Genomic DNA, 14,138 nt, shown 5'->3' on the forward strand with positions numbered 1-14,138 from the left:
GTCAGCACATGCAGGGGTGAGTGTGAGTGGTGGAGGCTGAGACTCTGACCCAGGCATCTCACTGTCTGTCAGCACATGCAGGGGTGAGTGTGAGTGGTGGAGGCTGAGACTCTGACCTGGGCATCTCACTGTCAGCACATGCAGGGGTGAGGTGTGAGTGGTGGAGGCCGAGACTCTGACCTGGGCATCTCACTGTCTGTCAGCACATGCAGGGGTGAGGTGTGAGTGGTGGAGGCTGAGACTCTGACCCAGGCATTTCACTATCCGTCAGCATCCATAAAACAAGATATGCATCAGCTTGCAAGTGCTTTAAGACCCCAGATCCTGACAGAAAATGGGGAAGCCCCCCAAACGGACCCCTTTTATCCTAAAGGGTTATGGGGATAACAGACAACTACTAGAATTAGGGCAATTTGAAGAAAACGCTTTAACAACCTAGCATTTTAGAGCTTTGCTGCCCTCTGCGGACCATTCTGTTACAAAATTGTAACCCCGGCTTCTCTGTGCTCTTCAAAGCATCACTTCCTACTTTTTGTTTGGTTTTTGAGACAAGGTTTCTCTGTGCAGCCTTGGCCTTCCTGGAACTCCTTGGCTCCATAGACCAGGCTAGCCTCAAACTCAGAAATTCGCCTGCTTTTGTCTCCCCAGTGCTGGGATAAAAGGCATATGCCACCACCACCTGGCCACAGTTTATACTTACTAAAAACCAGAAATTTATTTTTTTCCTTTTTTTTTTTCTTTAGAGACAGAGTTTCTCTGTATAGCCCTGACAGTACTGGAATTCACTATGTAGACAAGCCTAGCCTCAAACTCACAGAGATCTGACTGCCTCTGCCTCCTGAGTGCTGGGATTAAAAGTGTGTGCCACCGACAAAACAAACAGAACACCTAGAATTTTCTTAGTGCTACTATACTCAAATGATTCATCTTGACTTTAAAGCCAGATTATTTCTATAAAACTCAGTGGAATGTGTTACCCTCCTGAAATGATTCATGATGTATATTGATGTGCATGTGCAATTGTGAGAATTACCCAGTCATGAAATTGTGAACAGTGGAAGATAACCTGCTGAAGAAATATACTCAGGCTTCCAGGTTGGCCTGGACCCTACTCCATAGCCCAGGCTGGCCTTGAACTCGGAGCCAGCTTCTTCCTTTGCCTCCCTCTGTGGAATTATAGGCATACAACACCATAGCAGCTTTGTTGCACTGTTTATTAGGTTTTTTCCAAATCATCTATTTGCATACCAATATTGACACTTTTGCAATAATAAATTAGCCTTTGAAATAATTAATGAATTTGGCTTTGTCCTAAGCAGCCACATCTGCAAATGAAGGGCTAATTATGTGTAACACGAATTTCTAATAGATCTTTTAATAAAAAACCCAAACCAAATATTGGGGTAAATGCTGAAAGATCAGACAGACAAAAGAACAAGCCACAGACATCTCTTTCCTCTAGGATTCCTCATCCTGAAAAGCCTCTAGCCGAATGAGCTTCCTCAGCCAAAAAGCCTTCTAATTCCTGTCTCCTTAGGCTTTATATACCTTTCTCTACCCATCATTCAATTCCTGGGATTAAAGGCGTGTGTGCTTCCCAGTACTGGGGTTAAAGGTGTGTACCATCACTGCCTGGCTCTGTTTTCTCTCCTAGACTGAGTCAATCTAATGTAGTCCAGGATGGCTTTGAACTCACAGAGATCCAGACAGATCTCTGCCTCCTAAGTGCTAGAATTAAAGGTGTGTGCCACCACTGCTTGGCCTCTGTGTTTAATCTAGTGGTTTGTTCTGTTCTCTGATCTTTAGGCAAATTTTATTAGGGTACACAATATATCACCACGATTACAATATTTTATATTTTACATTATAAAGAAACATACTGTGTTTCTTATACCGATAGAGGTATAAACTAATTTGGAAGAAAATCTGATTAGAAAACACTTGTGAGGAAAAAAATCAACATAACTACGTATTATTTTCTTTATTCCCCCACTAAGGTTCAAAGTTTAATGCCAGGTAGATCTTGAAATCTTTAATTCTTTGAAAAGCTCTCCAAAAAAAATACAGTGGCAACCATTATACTTGCTCTGAAAAATAAATGAAGATGACTCATCAAATTAGCCAAACCCAAGAGAAGTACACATAACTAACTTAATTCACCGAAGGGCAATATGGCTCACTGCTAAGCATAGTGCTCTATTCCAGAATATACTATTAAGTCTAGTTTTAAAACCAAGTTTCAGTAGGCAGTATACAGTCTTCAGTCACTGAATTCAAGACAGAGCTCACTCTCCTGTGAATTCACTAACCTTGCAAGAGAAAAAAGAATTAGCAAAAAAGAAAACATGAGCATGGTTTGGGAACTCTTGAGTTTCAAGTATCAGGGGACACGCCTGGCTGCACTTAAAAGCACCAAAATGCCTCCCTCTAGCATGTTTCAGTTTAAAACATCCAGTGTGGTTAGGATCCCTCTACTTATAGCAAGTCTTTGTGGGCATTGTAAGAGTGTATCAGGCTGGAAGGTCAAGGTGATTAAAAAAATTAATTAGTTTTTAAAAATATTTATTTATTATGTATACAGAGTTCTGCCTACATAAAGAGGGCGCCAGATCTCATTATAGATGGTTGTGAGCCACCAAGTAGTTGCTGGGACTTGAACTCAGGATCTCTGGAAGAGCAGCCAATACTCTTAACCTCTGAGCCATCTCCTCAGCCCCTTAATTATTTTTGTATATGACTACATATATGCATGTATGTATGTACACCACCTGCATGAAATACCCATGGAGGATAGGAGCTAGTATTGGATCCCCTGGAGCTAGAATCACATGTAGTTGTGAACCTCCATGTGGGCGCTGGGAACTGAACCTGGGTCCTCTGAAAGAGCAGCCAGTCCTTCTAATTGCTCAGCCAGCTCTTTAGACCCTGATAACAATGGTCTTGGAACTTCTGGATTTGATTCAGAATCATTTCTTCCTCATATAACACATGTCCGTATAACAGCTGTGTTTTGGGCTTTTTTCCATTGTGAACTCAGCTGTATGTTAAATGATAGATACAAATATTTTCAAATCTGTGAGCTTCCATTTCCATTTTCCCATTGGTATGTTTCCAACGAGCTAATACTTTAGTTTTCATCAAGTTAATTTTTTATATTTTTTATGACTTAAAAAGTATTTGTCAATACAAAGCTGATAAAGATTTCTCTGTCTTCTAAAATAATCTACCCTTTCATTTTAGACTATATCCGTTTTGAATTAACACTTTGTTTATGCTGTGAGGTCGGAGTTAAGGCTAATCCCCCAATATTCGTATCTAGTTGTTCAACACGGCTGTTGAAGACAAGCTTCTCTCGATGAAATTCCTTTGGTACCACTGTGAAAATCAGCTGGCTCTATGAGTCAATGCATGGGCTTCTTCTTGACCCTGTCCTTCTTTGTTTATCTGTGTGACCATCTTTGTACCAGTGTATTAATCTTAATGGTTTAGCTTAAAAATAGGCATTGAAGTGATGTAGGGTGTGCCCTCTGTTCCTTCATGAAACTGTTTGTCTACTCTAGATCCTTAGTACTTCATGCACTTGTAGAGTTTACAGCTTTAGACCTTAATCTCCTAGAATGCATGGCAAGAACCCCAGGGGTTCCGGCTGTCTACCTGCAGGATTTCCAGATCATTTGCCAAGGCCTATTGTGTCTGCTCTACTTTGTGTTTTCCATGTCAGCTCTTAGAGGAAGGCTGGTCTTTCCTGTTTCCTGGGAGAATCTGTATAGAATTGAATTTTATTAAAATATTTGGAAAATGTTACCACAGATCCTCCTGGATCTGGGATATCCTTTGTGGGAACAGATAATTGACAATTTAAAATAGAGACAGAGGCTCTGGATGTCATCTGTTCCTGTGAGCTTTTGTGTTGCATTTTCTTTCAAAGAACTGTCAATTTCATCCAAGTTCAGCACCCTGCTGCTAAGGCTGACATAGTATATCACCTTTAACATCTACTGGCCCAACAGTGAGACCCTGGCTTTCATCCCTGACGTTGGTAATTTGTAATATTCTCCTCTCTTTCTGCATAATTTTTCCTTGAGTTTAAATTTGACCATTTCTTTAAAATAACCTTTGTAACTCAGTGGTAGAACACATTCTTAGCTTTCCTGAAGCCTTCAGTTCATCATCAGGAAACACATGAACACACACACACACACACACACACACACACACACACACACACACACACACCTTTGATGGCTGAATGGGAATGACCCCCATAGGCTTATATATTTGAATTCTTGGTCCCCAGTTGGCAGAAAGGTTTGGGAAGAATTAGGAGGTGTGGCCTTGTTGGGAGGAGGTGTGCCACTTTGGATGGACTTTCCAAAAGCCTCTTGCCATCTTTAGAGCACTGGCTGCTTCCCTCTGTGTGTGGGTGGTGGTGGTGGTGGTGAGCTCTCAGCCGCTGCTCTAGTGGCCTGCCTGCCTGCCACGCTTCCCACTGTGATGGGGTGGACGCCTATCCCGCTGGAACTGTAAGCTCCAAGTAAAGCCTTCCTTCTACAAATTGCCTTGGTTGTGGTGTTTTGTCACAGCAATAGAAAAGTAGCTAAGATGCCATCTTTCTGTTTCATGTTTTCCCCTGTTGAGTTTATGGTTTTCTCATGAGAGTCTGGTGGGGAGTCCTGAACAGGGTCTAGGCAGCCCAGACCATGACCATGGGGTCATGGTTCCCACCTCACAATCCTCCGCCTCCCCTTCTGGATGCTGCAAACCTAGGTGTATGCCAGCAAACCTGGAAAAGAGGTTTTGACTTTAGATTCTTTCTTTCTTTCTGCTTGTTTTTAAAATTTGTTCTTCTTTCCTAATATCTTAAAGGGAATACTTAGATTATGGATTTGAAACCCTCCTTGACTTCCCAGTGAGACTGTAAGAGTAAAGAAGTTCCCAAGCACTCCTCCAGCTGCATCCACACATTTTGATGTTTACATTTAAAATTAATTAAATATGTTGGTTGTTCACATGAAATACGTTTGATATGTTCATATTTAAACTTAATTGACATATTTTCTCATGACTGTCTCTGTGATTCAGTTTGTTTGAAGTGTATATTTTGATTTCCAATTATTTAGGAATTTCAAAATATCTTTCTCCTATTGATTTCAAATTTAATTTCTTAGTGGGTAGGGAAAATAATTTGTATGATTCCAATTACGTCAGTTATTTTAACTTTACTGATGTTTCTTTTCTGGCAAGAGATCATTTTGGGGTCTGAAGAGATGGTTAAGAGCTGTCTGCCCCTCCTGTAGAGAACTTGAGTTTAGGGCGTAGCACCCCTGCTCACAAAATCCTGGGGGTCATAGAAATGGCTCAGCAGTCAAGAGCACTTACTGCTCTTGCATAGACAATGAGCTGGGTTCTCAGCATCCACATCAGCTGGTTGACAACCTCCTGTAATCCCCACTCCAGGGATCTGATTCCCTCTTCTGGCATCTGTGGCAACTGCGCGCACGCGCGCGCGCACACACACACACACACACACACACACACACACACACACACAGCCACATATTCACGCAATTAAAAATAAGATCTTACATAAAAAGAAAATTAAAAGTAACATATATGTATATGCAGCTCGGGGTTTGTTAAAGGCAAAGCAAGAACGCTTTGCAGGTCGGGATACACTCGGTGGTCAAAGTGAGGTTAGCGTGAGAGGACCACAGGGCACCTCAGAGTCGGGCCCCCGAATAAGAAACACACTTTGAGTCTCAGGTTTTCTGTGAGATCGAATGAGAACAGGAGAATATCAGGAGAATGCTGATCTAAGGCATCATGAAGTGGTCAGGCGAACTGAAAGCTTAAAAATCGCCAGGATTGCGGGGGAGGGTAGGAAGAGAAACATCCATTAATGGTATGCGCTTCGTGCGTTTTCTGATTTTAGAAATTAAAAGAAAAAAAAAAAGGAAAATGTGCTTTTGGAAACGAGGGACGGCAGCCTGTACTGCTCTGCTCACTCTGTCTTGAATGTGATCGGATGTCTGTCGCCCAGAGTCTGGGTCTATCAATTTCCAGAACACTGTTTTTACCCAGAATGACTTCGAACCGCACTTCCCAGGCTCCTGGCGAGACAAAAGCCGCCTGGCGGGGGCCGCTTGCTTGGGCGCGTCATCTCTCCCGCGTGGTGATTGGTCGCTGCCTCCCCAGGACACGCCCAACAGTCCTGATTGGGCGTCAATGCCCTTTTGTTAGGGCAAAGGTGGACCCCGGTGCTCCACCGCGGCCTGTCGGGGCGGCCGGCGGCCAGCGCGCAGGCGTGCAATCTCGAGTTAGGATTGGTGGGAGGCCGCCTCCTCGCTCGGCGCACGCTCCGTGGGCGGGAAGGGCGGGCTGCCGCTGTCAGTTGGTCGGAGAGCCGCGGCCTGAGGCGTCCTCCGCATCCCGCCCCCTCCCGGCGCCTCCGACGCAAGGTGAGGCGGCCCGGGGCAGCGGGGGTCGGGGACCCTCCGGGGCCCCGCCGGCGAGGCGGGGCGGGGAGCGGGGCGGTGGCCCGGGTGCTGGATCGCGGGGCCGCGAGGCCGACGCCCCGCCGAGCCCTGCGCAGCCGCCTTCGCGGCCGCACGCTGCGGGCTCCGTGGGAAGAGCCTGGCGGTGCCGGGCGCGACGCTGTGGGGGTGCGATGGACCCAGGTGCTGGGAGAGGACGCCCTGCAGCCCGATCTACCTTTCAGCTCGCCGCCATCCTCCTGCCTCAGCCTCCCGAACGCTAGGATTTCAGGGGTGGTGGCCCACGCCTGTCGGGGGTGGGACATCTTTGCTTGCGCCCAGGTTTGTTTCTTTGTCAGCTTTTCTCAAGCATCCTGTGGAACAAATATTGGGGAGTAAGGTTTGGGAAGGAGAAAACACACGTCCTTCTGTTAGACTGCCAGACTCTGACGGTGTAATAGCCACGAGGACAGATGTCCCCAAACCGTTATCTGTTTCTGAGACTCAAAGCTGTGCGTGGGAATCCTGGTGCCTGTATGCGCCACTGGTTAAACTGGATGCAGCTAGCTCTCTGGAGATCTACTGATTGCGTAGTTCTCGATTCCTATAGAATTTGAGACCCCAAATATGTCAAAGCAGAACATGGACAGAGAGAAACATCACACTCGAGTGGATGCAGCTTGAAGTAGATGAAATTCATCTTTGGTTGTTTAGTTTGTGGAAATGCCAAAGGAGTCGAGTTTTTCAAAACATTTGACCATCTCAGATTAGGATCTTAATTATGTCTTGGCTGTGAAACGGGAGGCAAGGCCTTTATAAGGTTTAGTTTATAAGGTGCAGTTTCCTTCTGTTTTGATAAAACTATGTATGTGAAATGCTTAGTGCATTGGACTCTTAATCTCTAAGAACATCAGCTTGCTGGTGAGTGGATAACAGATGAGAGACATCAGCTGCGGATGCAGAAAGTCCTTGTGCTGGAGTTTGGATGGATGTTAGGGAAATGTCAAACTCACATCTGAGACGTTAAGCCGGGCTGAGGTGGGCTGAGGTGGAGTGGCCGGGGGAAAAACAAACTGGACATGACTATAGCCTTGACACTGGGTAACCACCCTGATGTGGATTAGGCCACTCTCAGTTTTGGCCCTGAGTTCTAATATGAGGCATTTGGCCACATGGTTTTTCTAAAGTTTCTTCTGTGGTCCAAACAAGAGCATAGAGATGAGAGGGTAGCAGTTAGCATCTGCTAAATGCTTACGAAGTACACAAATTTGAACTCATTAAATTCTCAGAACAAACCCAAGAGATGTATAGTTATTAGTTCCATTTTATGGATAAGGACACTGTGACTGAGATTTTTAAACTTGACCAAAATTTCAGAGCCTGTAACACAGAGTGAGGGTTTAAATAGTGATCATCCAAATCTGTGTTTAATCACTGTGCTAAATATCCTTGAGAGGATGTCTTAGAAGGTACGGTGTGAGCATGTAGCAGTAGTTTAGATTAATCCTGGCCTACGGCTTGCCATATCCCCTAAGCCTTTCTCTCTCTACCCTTTCCACTTCCTGGATTTAAAGTATAGAAGGCTACAGATTCTCATTCACTGACAAGCTAGTATACACAGGCACTAGGATTTCCTGTGGTTTTCAAAGAAAAGTTTTTAAAGCTCTGACATAGAGAATCTCAGAGAATCATGTCGTTTTCAGAGCCAGGGCAGTTGTGTGTGTGTGACACGTGTGTGTCACTGTTCAGTGACCCCACAAATCACAGGCGTGGCAGTGTGTATGCTACCCCAGGGCTTGGGAGGTGGAGGGAGGACCTCTGAGCTTGCTCTAAAACCATCTAATGGAATTGGTGAGTTCCAGCTTCAACCAAAATCTGTCTTCAAAAATAAGGTGGAAAGGGACTAAGGGAGACACCCAGAGTTGACCTTTGGCCTCCACACGTGCGCACAGACATGCACATACCTGTGTACACAGACATAATACACACAAAACAGCTTTATGTCAGTTTAAAAATTGAACATTGTTTAAATGGAGAGGAACTTTTTTTAAAAAAAATTACCATGCAGTGGAGTTTCCTTACATTGTCATACGTTTGTTTGGTTGATCTTCAAATACCATAATAGCTTGAATAACTTTAAAAACAATTTTGAAAAAAAAAAACCTAGTAATCCACTTTCTCTGAAGTGCAGAGAATCTCTGTAAAACTGAGGTAGAAAACACGAGAAAGTAGGCTTTCTGTGCTGCTGGGGAGCATGCTTAATTTGACAGCTCTTTAGTAGTGCTGTGTAAGGATGCTCAGTAGCTTTCTTTCCTCCTGAGAGCTGCCGGAGAGTCCGCTTTTACATTTGCACACTGGGCATTCTGTCTCTGAAGGATTTGTATGTGTTTACCTTTCCTCCTCTTTGTAATTGTCCTTAGTAAAAAGATCCACAGTGACTCTGAGTTTCTGTTTTAAGTACTGTACTGTGTGTATCCTTTGCTTCCTACCCCTGTGCACTTGAGAGCACTAAGGCGTGGGAGGGGTCCTCTGGGTCACGTCCTTGAACTGCCTTGTCTGTTGAAAAGCAAGTTCATATCTTACTGTCATGCCTGTCTCTTTTTCTTGGTGCAGACCATTCATCCAAGAGTGTGCATTCAAGAGCTGAAAGTCTGTTGCCCAAGATGATGAATGCTGACATGGATGGTAAGGTCTTCATTCTTTTCTGTGTATTCTTCTGTTTTCTGTATGGTTTTGCTTTATTAAGCAATGGAAAGAGCAGACAAACAATCTTTAGAACGTTTAGGTGGTGACGGCACACGCCTTTAGTCCCAGCACTCGGGAGGCAGAAGCAGGTGGATCTCCAAGTTCGAGGCCAGCCTGGTCTACAGAGAGAGTTCCAGGACAGCCTGGTCTACAGAGAGAATTCCAGGACAGCCAGGGCTGCACAGAGAAGGTTTAAGTGTGGCTGCTTTCCCGTTGACTTTACAAAGCACACACTGTGGCTTCTATTCTGAACCTGTGTGGGAAGTTCAACTTAATGCCCCATCTGCCCTGGAGTAGAGGCTCTGTATACACAGTTCTTAAGACAGTGGTTACAAAATGTTCTGCAGAATGTTAAATGCTGCATGCCAAAACTGGTACAGTGTTTATTAATAATAAATTGAACACGTTTTATTACAGCAGTGGATGCTGAGAATCAGGTGGAACTGGAAGAAAAGACTCGGCTCATCAATCAGGTGTTGGAACTCCAGCACACGCTTGAAGGTTAGATTACACTTTGTAGTTTTCCTGAATGACATCAGGTTAGCATCAAAGTCCATGGAATAGTTGTTTTTTTTGTTTTTTGTTTTGTTATTTTGTAAAAAGAAAAAATGGCTGTTATTTGTATGTGTGGGCGGGTTTATGTGCCAGGACCCTCTTGTGGAAGTCAGCAGCTGACATGTGGAGCATTCTCTCCTTCCAGATGTGGATCTTAGAACTGAACTCAGGTCATCAGGTTTGGGTTGCAGGTGTCTTTACCCAGTGAGCCACGTTGCCGGCCTCAGTTGTTTTCTCTCTGTTGTCTACAGCCTTGGCTGGTGGACTGAAGGACAAATCTGCCTGGTAGGATCAGTCACTGCTCTGACACATCCTTTTCAAGGTGTCAGCAGGATGCTGGCTTAGTGTGAGAGCTCTCCATGTGGCAGTGTGTTACTAAGCCTGCTTCAGGAAAGCTCTATTAAAATGGAAAGAAGCATTCATTACCTCCAGAGATTCAAACTGATCATAGATTGGGTTTCATTTTCTACCTTCCGTAAAATTAACACTCACACCGACGTGTCTTGATGTTTAATGCCATTAAGTATTGTTTTTTGTTTGGGGCACAGAATGAGTACCAGCTTCTCACTTGACAGTAGCAGTCAACAAGGGCTGCTGCTTTCCCTCTGCTTCAGTTCTCCTGCTCTGTGGACCATCTCCTCAGTTCCTCTGAGAGCAAGTGTTAGCTCCAAAACACACTTCCCATCTGCTTTCATGACCCTTAGCCAGTTTGCTTTTTCTCCAAAGCATGGCATATGCTTAATGTTTACCCCCGATCCGCCTGGGTGCCCATGTTACAGAATGCACATGTGCCCACATGTAACTGTGTTCACTGTTGCTGTGGGATGGTACCTGCTTCTGTTGGTCATTATACACTGGTTAAATGTGTGAATGGAGATCGTTTTCACTTGTTTATTAGGACCTGCGTCTTTTGAGTTTTTAACTAATGTTTAACTACTGCTTGGATCTCATGCCCAGCGTAGGAATCCAGTTGTGTTAAGCTGCAAATCTTAAGTATTTCCAGTAAAGACATTGTAGTTTCAGGTGGTAGGACATGGACACTTTATCAACACAATGTTTTCTAACCTCTGTAAGAGTTAACATAAATGCTCAACCGAGTCCCATGGGAAACGCTGTCAGCAGTCACCATTTTTGTCCTCAGTAAGTTGTTTTTACTTAAGCCTTTACCCTCCACAATCTGAATTGAAAAAATTTACGAATTGTGGTATTTATTTATGGCAGTGCTCGGGGCCAAATCCAGGGTGTCACACAAGTCGGCAAGGGCTGCACCATTGGGCCACACCCTCCGCCTGGTCTCAGCCTTTTAAGAATGAATCTTTGATTTCATACCATGGAATCCCTGCCATGACTTTATTGACAGCTGTATTTTTGGTTTTGTTTTTTATAGATCTTTCGGCAAGAGTAGATGCGGTTAAGGAGGAAAACCTGAAGCTCAAATCGGAAAATCAAGTTCTTGGACAGTACATAGAAAACCTCATGTCTGCTTCCAGTGTTTTCCAGACAACGGACACGAAAAGCAAAAGGAAGTAAAGGCCCCCCTCCCTCTCTTCGGTGGAGTGGCTGCTTTTTTTTTTTTTTTTCCTTAAAGCTTGGATATGATCCAAAAGTTACAGTATCTTCCTTTGCTTCCTTGAGTATTTATAAAGAGAAATGTCAGATCTAGGTAATATTAACTGCTTAACAGGAAACATCCTTGAGTTAACGTTCTATGTATTACGTTAGTCTATGAAAATGTGCAAATGTAGAGACTTTATAATTAGAATTGCAGATATTTATGAAGAAACTTGAAGATGAATGTTTTGCCAATTTGCTTATATATATATATAGGTTTAGCACTGTCTTTTAGCATATGCCTAACTAGTAAAATATACAAGAAAATAACCATGTTGTGAAAAAGTGACCAAAATCATGTACTGAATGCACAGCCTCTGTACCTTGTCCACCATCGTGTGCCTCTCCTCCATCTGCCTCTTCCTTCCCATCTCCCTGACAGTAACTTCAGTAGATGTCACTACCAGAGTAACCGGAACTGTAATTGTTGATACTTAACCAAATAAGACACTTTCTTAGCTAAGGCTTGCCATTTGTGATACTTAGTTATAAGATAGGATTGCTGGTTTCTCTTTAATCAATTGAAAATAGGTTGAAGCTATAAAAAATGAAGGGTTTTCTTTGAAATGTAAATTGTCATATTGAGAAGCTAAAACCTCCCTTTTGCACACAATAGCCCATTTGGTATTGAAAAGATAAAAGTGCCGGTCACATGTACGTGAGAAATAGAAAACCTTGAGGAAAGACAGAAATAGGAAATTGGACAAACAGAAGTAACCAACTCCACATGTTTTCCCTCCAGATGTGTGTTAGCTCTGGCTCACAGCTGCACTTTTGGGACAGTGTGAAAGCGGACTAATTCTGACATGAGCGGATTAAGTAAGCTACATGTCAGAGAGCCCTGGTAAGAGTTTGGTCTCAAGGTTTGTTTGTACCCAGGACATGAACTTTTGCAAAATTAATTGAGAGTATATTAGTATCAGAATCATGAATATAAGAGAGTTTTGTATATGTGATAATTGTTAACCTTAGAATTTTAACTCAGTTGTTTTCCCAGAATTTCTGTAAACCCAACACTTTGTTGCAGAATTTTAGTCATTTCTTTTTAACAATTTTAAAAAAATTAGTTTGTTGCTTCTGTTTGAAAAAGGAATTGATATCAAATGTTATAATAGGAAAGATCCACTAATGCAGCTGAAGGCTCTTAGATTGGGCTGTGTTGACTTGTGGATCATCCAATGTATCAGTGCCGTTAGCTGTCTGGACATGTAATCCTCACATATTTTGCAACCCTTTTGTGACTGCTTTACAGGTATTTAAAATTGTGTTCAGAGTTCTGCTTTGCTGTTTAATAAAAAGCTGTTTCAGAGGTTGTGTGTGTTTGGATACAGTTGCTGAGTAAACGTGCAGTGGGCATCCAGGGTCTGCAGTGCCACAGTGTAATAGTGTATCGTATTTAAGCATCCAAGACTGCCACAGCAGTAACCTTTTATTAAGTGTGCAGGAGCTTACTCTTGTGGTGAGAGTTCCGGGGAGGGCTGCGTTTGGGTTAGGCGCCCCGCCCTCTTGTTCCCAGGCTAGCCAGCCAGCCGGCTCTGCTGTACAGGAGGTTGGGTTTTTTAGCCGTGGCTTCTGCTTCACCAGTTACACTGTTCCGTTTGCAGGAAAGGCATGGGAGTGTGCAGTCTAGGTGTGGTGGGCTCTGCCCGGGCCTCTTTACATCCAAAGCCTGCGATGGCCGCCCATAAATGATTTCTTGCCTGGGAGGCCACGTGTGGCTACAGCTGATCCCTGTGGTCGCAGGTGAAGGACTTGTCACTAGCAGCTCCAGCCACAGCTTGATCTTTTGTGACAAAGTATCCGGAACTACTCTCACAGAAATGTATTCCAGCACCTCCTATCCAGTTCAACATAAGCTCAAAATCCAAGATCTCTCTTGAGGTCCTTGGGTTTAATCTGGTCTTACTCTTCCCTGGTCTAGAGTATTATGGGACAGCATGGCCAAGGAAAAGTTCTCAGTATGGAAAGTGGAGTAGAAATAAATCCTCAGATTTGAGGCAATTGTGGAATGCTACTTGGAGACAAGTCCCTTGCTGTGGACCCTGACTCTGATCAAGGTTTTCCTTGCTCATCAACTCCTGTGTTTCCCTCTCGGAAGTTATTCCATGCCCACCCGACCTCCACCCCTCAGGCTTTGAAACCAGTTCACTGGTTGGTGCCCATTATTTTAAGTTTTTTGTTTTCGTTTTCGTTTTGCTGGTAAAGCTTTCTCAAACAAGCCTGAAGCCTTGTACCTAGTTTACATCGATTCCATCTGTTTGACTGCACAGAGATCAGTCTGCAGGAGTCTCCTCTCCTTCCACCATGTGTGTTCTGGGACCAAGCTCAGGTGGTCAGGCTGTACCCTAACTTGAACCTTCTTGCTTTGAGCCTTGGGTCTGTGTCGGACAGCCAAGCGCTCTTCTAGCCTTGACTTCTAAGCTTTTTTCCCTAGGACTTGACTTCCTAACAGAGGAGATACCTTGGACCAACTGAAATGCAAGGACAGCTCTGGAAGGCTGTAACCAGAGCAGAGCCATGGGTGAAGCTCGGCTCCCTTGGGTGTAACAAGTACCAGAGAAATATTTTTCTTTTCCTTTTTCTGTTTTTGATATCTTTTAAATTGAAAACTCCTTCAATATATTATGATCAGTTTTCCCTCCATGTCCCTCAGGTCCTCCACCCCCCTACTCATCCAACTGCACACCTTTTTTTTTTTTTTTTGGCTTTTTTGAGACAGGGTTTCTCTGTGTAGTCCTGACTATGCTAGAACTC

The 14,138-nt window shown here is 43.9% G+C and overlaps 1 protein-coding gene across 3 annotated transcripts in view; it reads left to right on the plus strand.

Annotated features, from left to right (window-relative positions):
* Positions 1 to 12,696, plus strand: part of LOC114688097 (short coiled-coil protein) — a 32,076-nt gene extending 19,380 nt beyond the window's left edge. Inside the window, exons 1-4 of one of the 3 annotated variants that reach the window (XM_028862708.2) lie at positions 6,382 to 6,458; positions 9,087 to 9,158; positions 9,636 to 9,719; positions 11,161 to 12,696. In XM_028862708.2, the coding sequence (XP_028718541.1) occupies positions 9,137 to 9,158; positions 9,636 to 9,719; positions 11,161 to 11,303 (249 nt within the window). In that variant the 5' untranslated portion in view covers positions 6,382 to 6,458; positions 9,087 to 9,136 and the 3' untranslated portion in view covers positions 11,304 to 12,696. Of the gene's footprint in view, positions 1 to 6,381; positions 6,459 to 6,727; positions 6,816 to 9,086; positions 9,159 to 9,635; positions 9,720 to 11,160 lie in introns of those variants that run through there. The other 2 variants (XM_028862709.2, XM_037206123.1) reach the window with 2 other exon arrangements.
* Positions 12,697 to 14,138: the final 1,442 nt, after the last annotated feature.

The sequence above is a fragment of the Peromyscus leucopus genome, chromosome 5 (assembly GCF_004664715.2).
Source record: "Peromyscus leucopus breed LL Stock chromosome 5, UCI_PerLeu_2.1, whole genome shotgun sequence".
In the NCBI taxonomy this organism is placed as follows: domain Eukaryota; kingdom Metazoa; phylum Chordata; class Mammalia; order Rodentia; family Cricetidae; genus Peromyscus; species Peromyscus leucopus.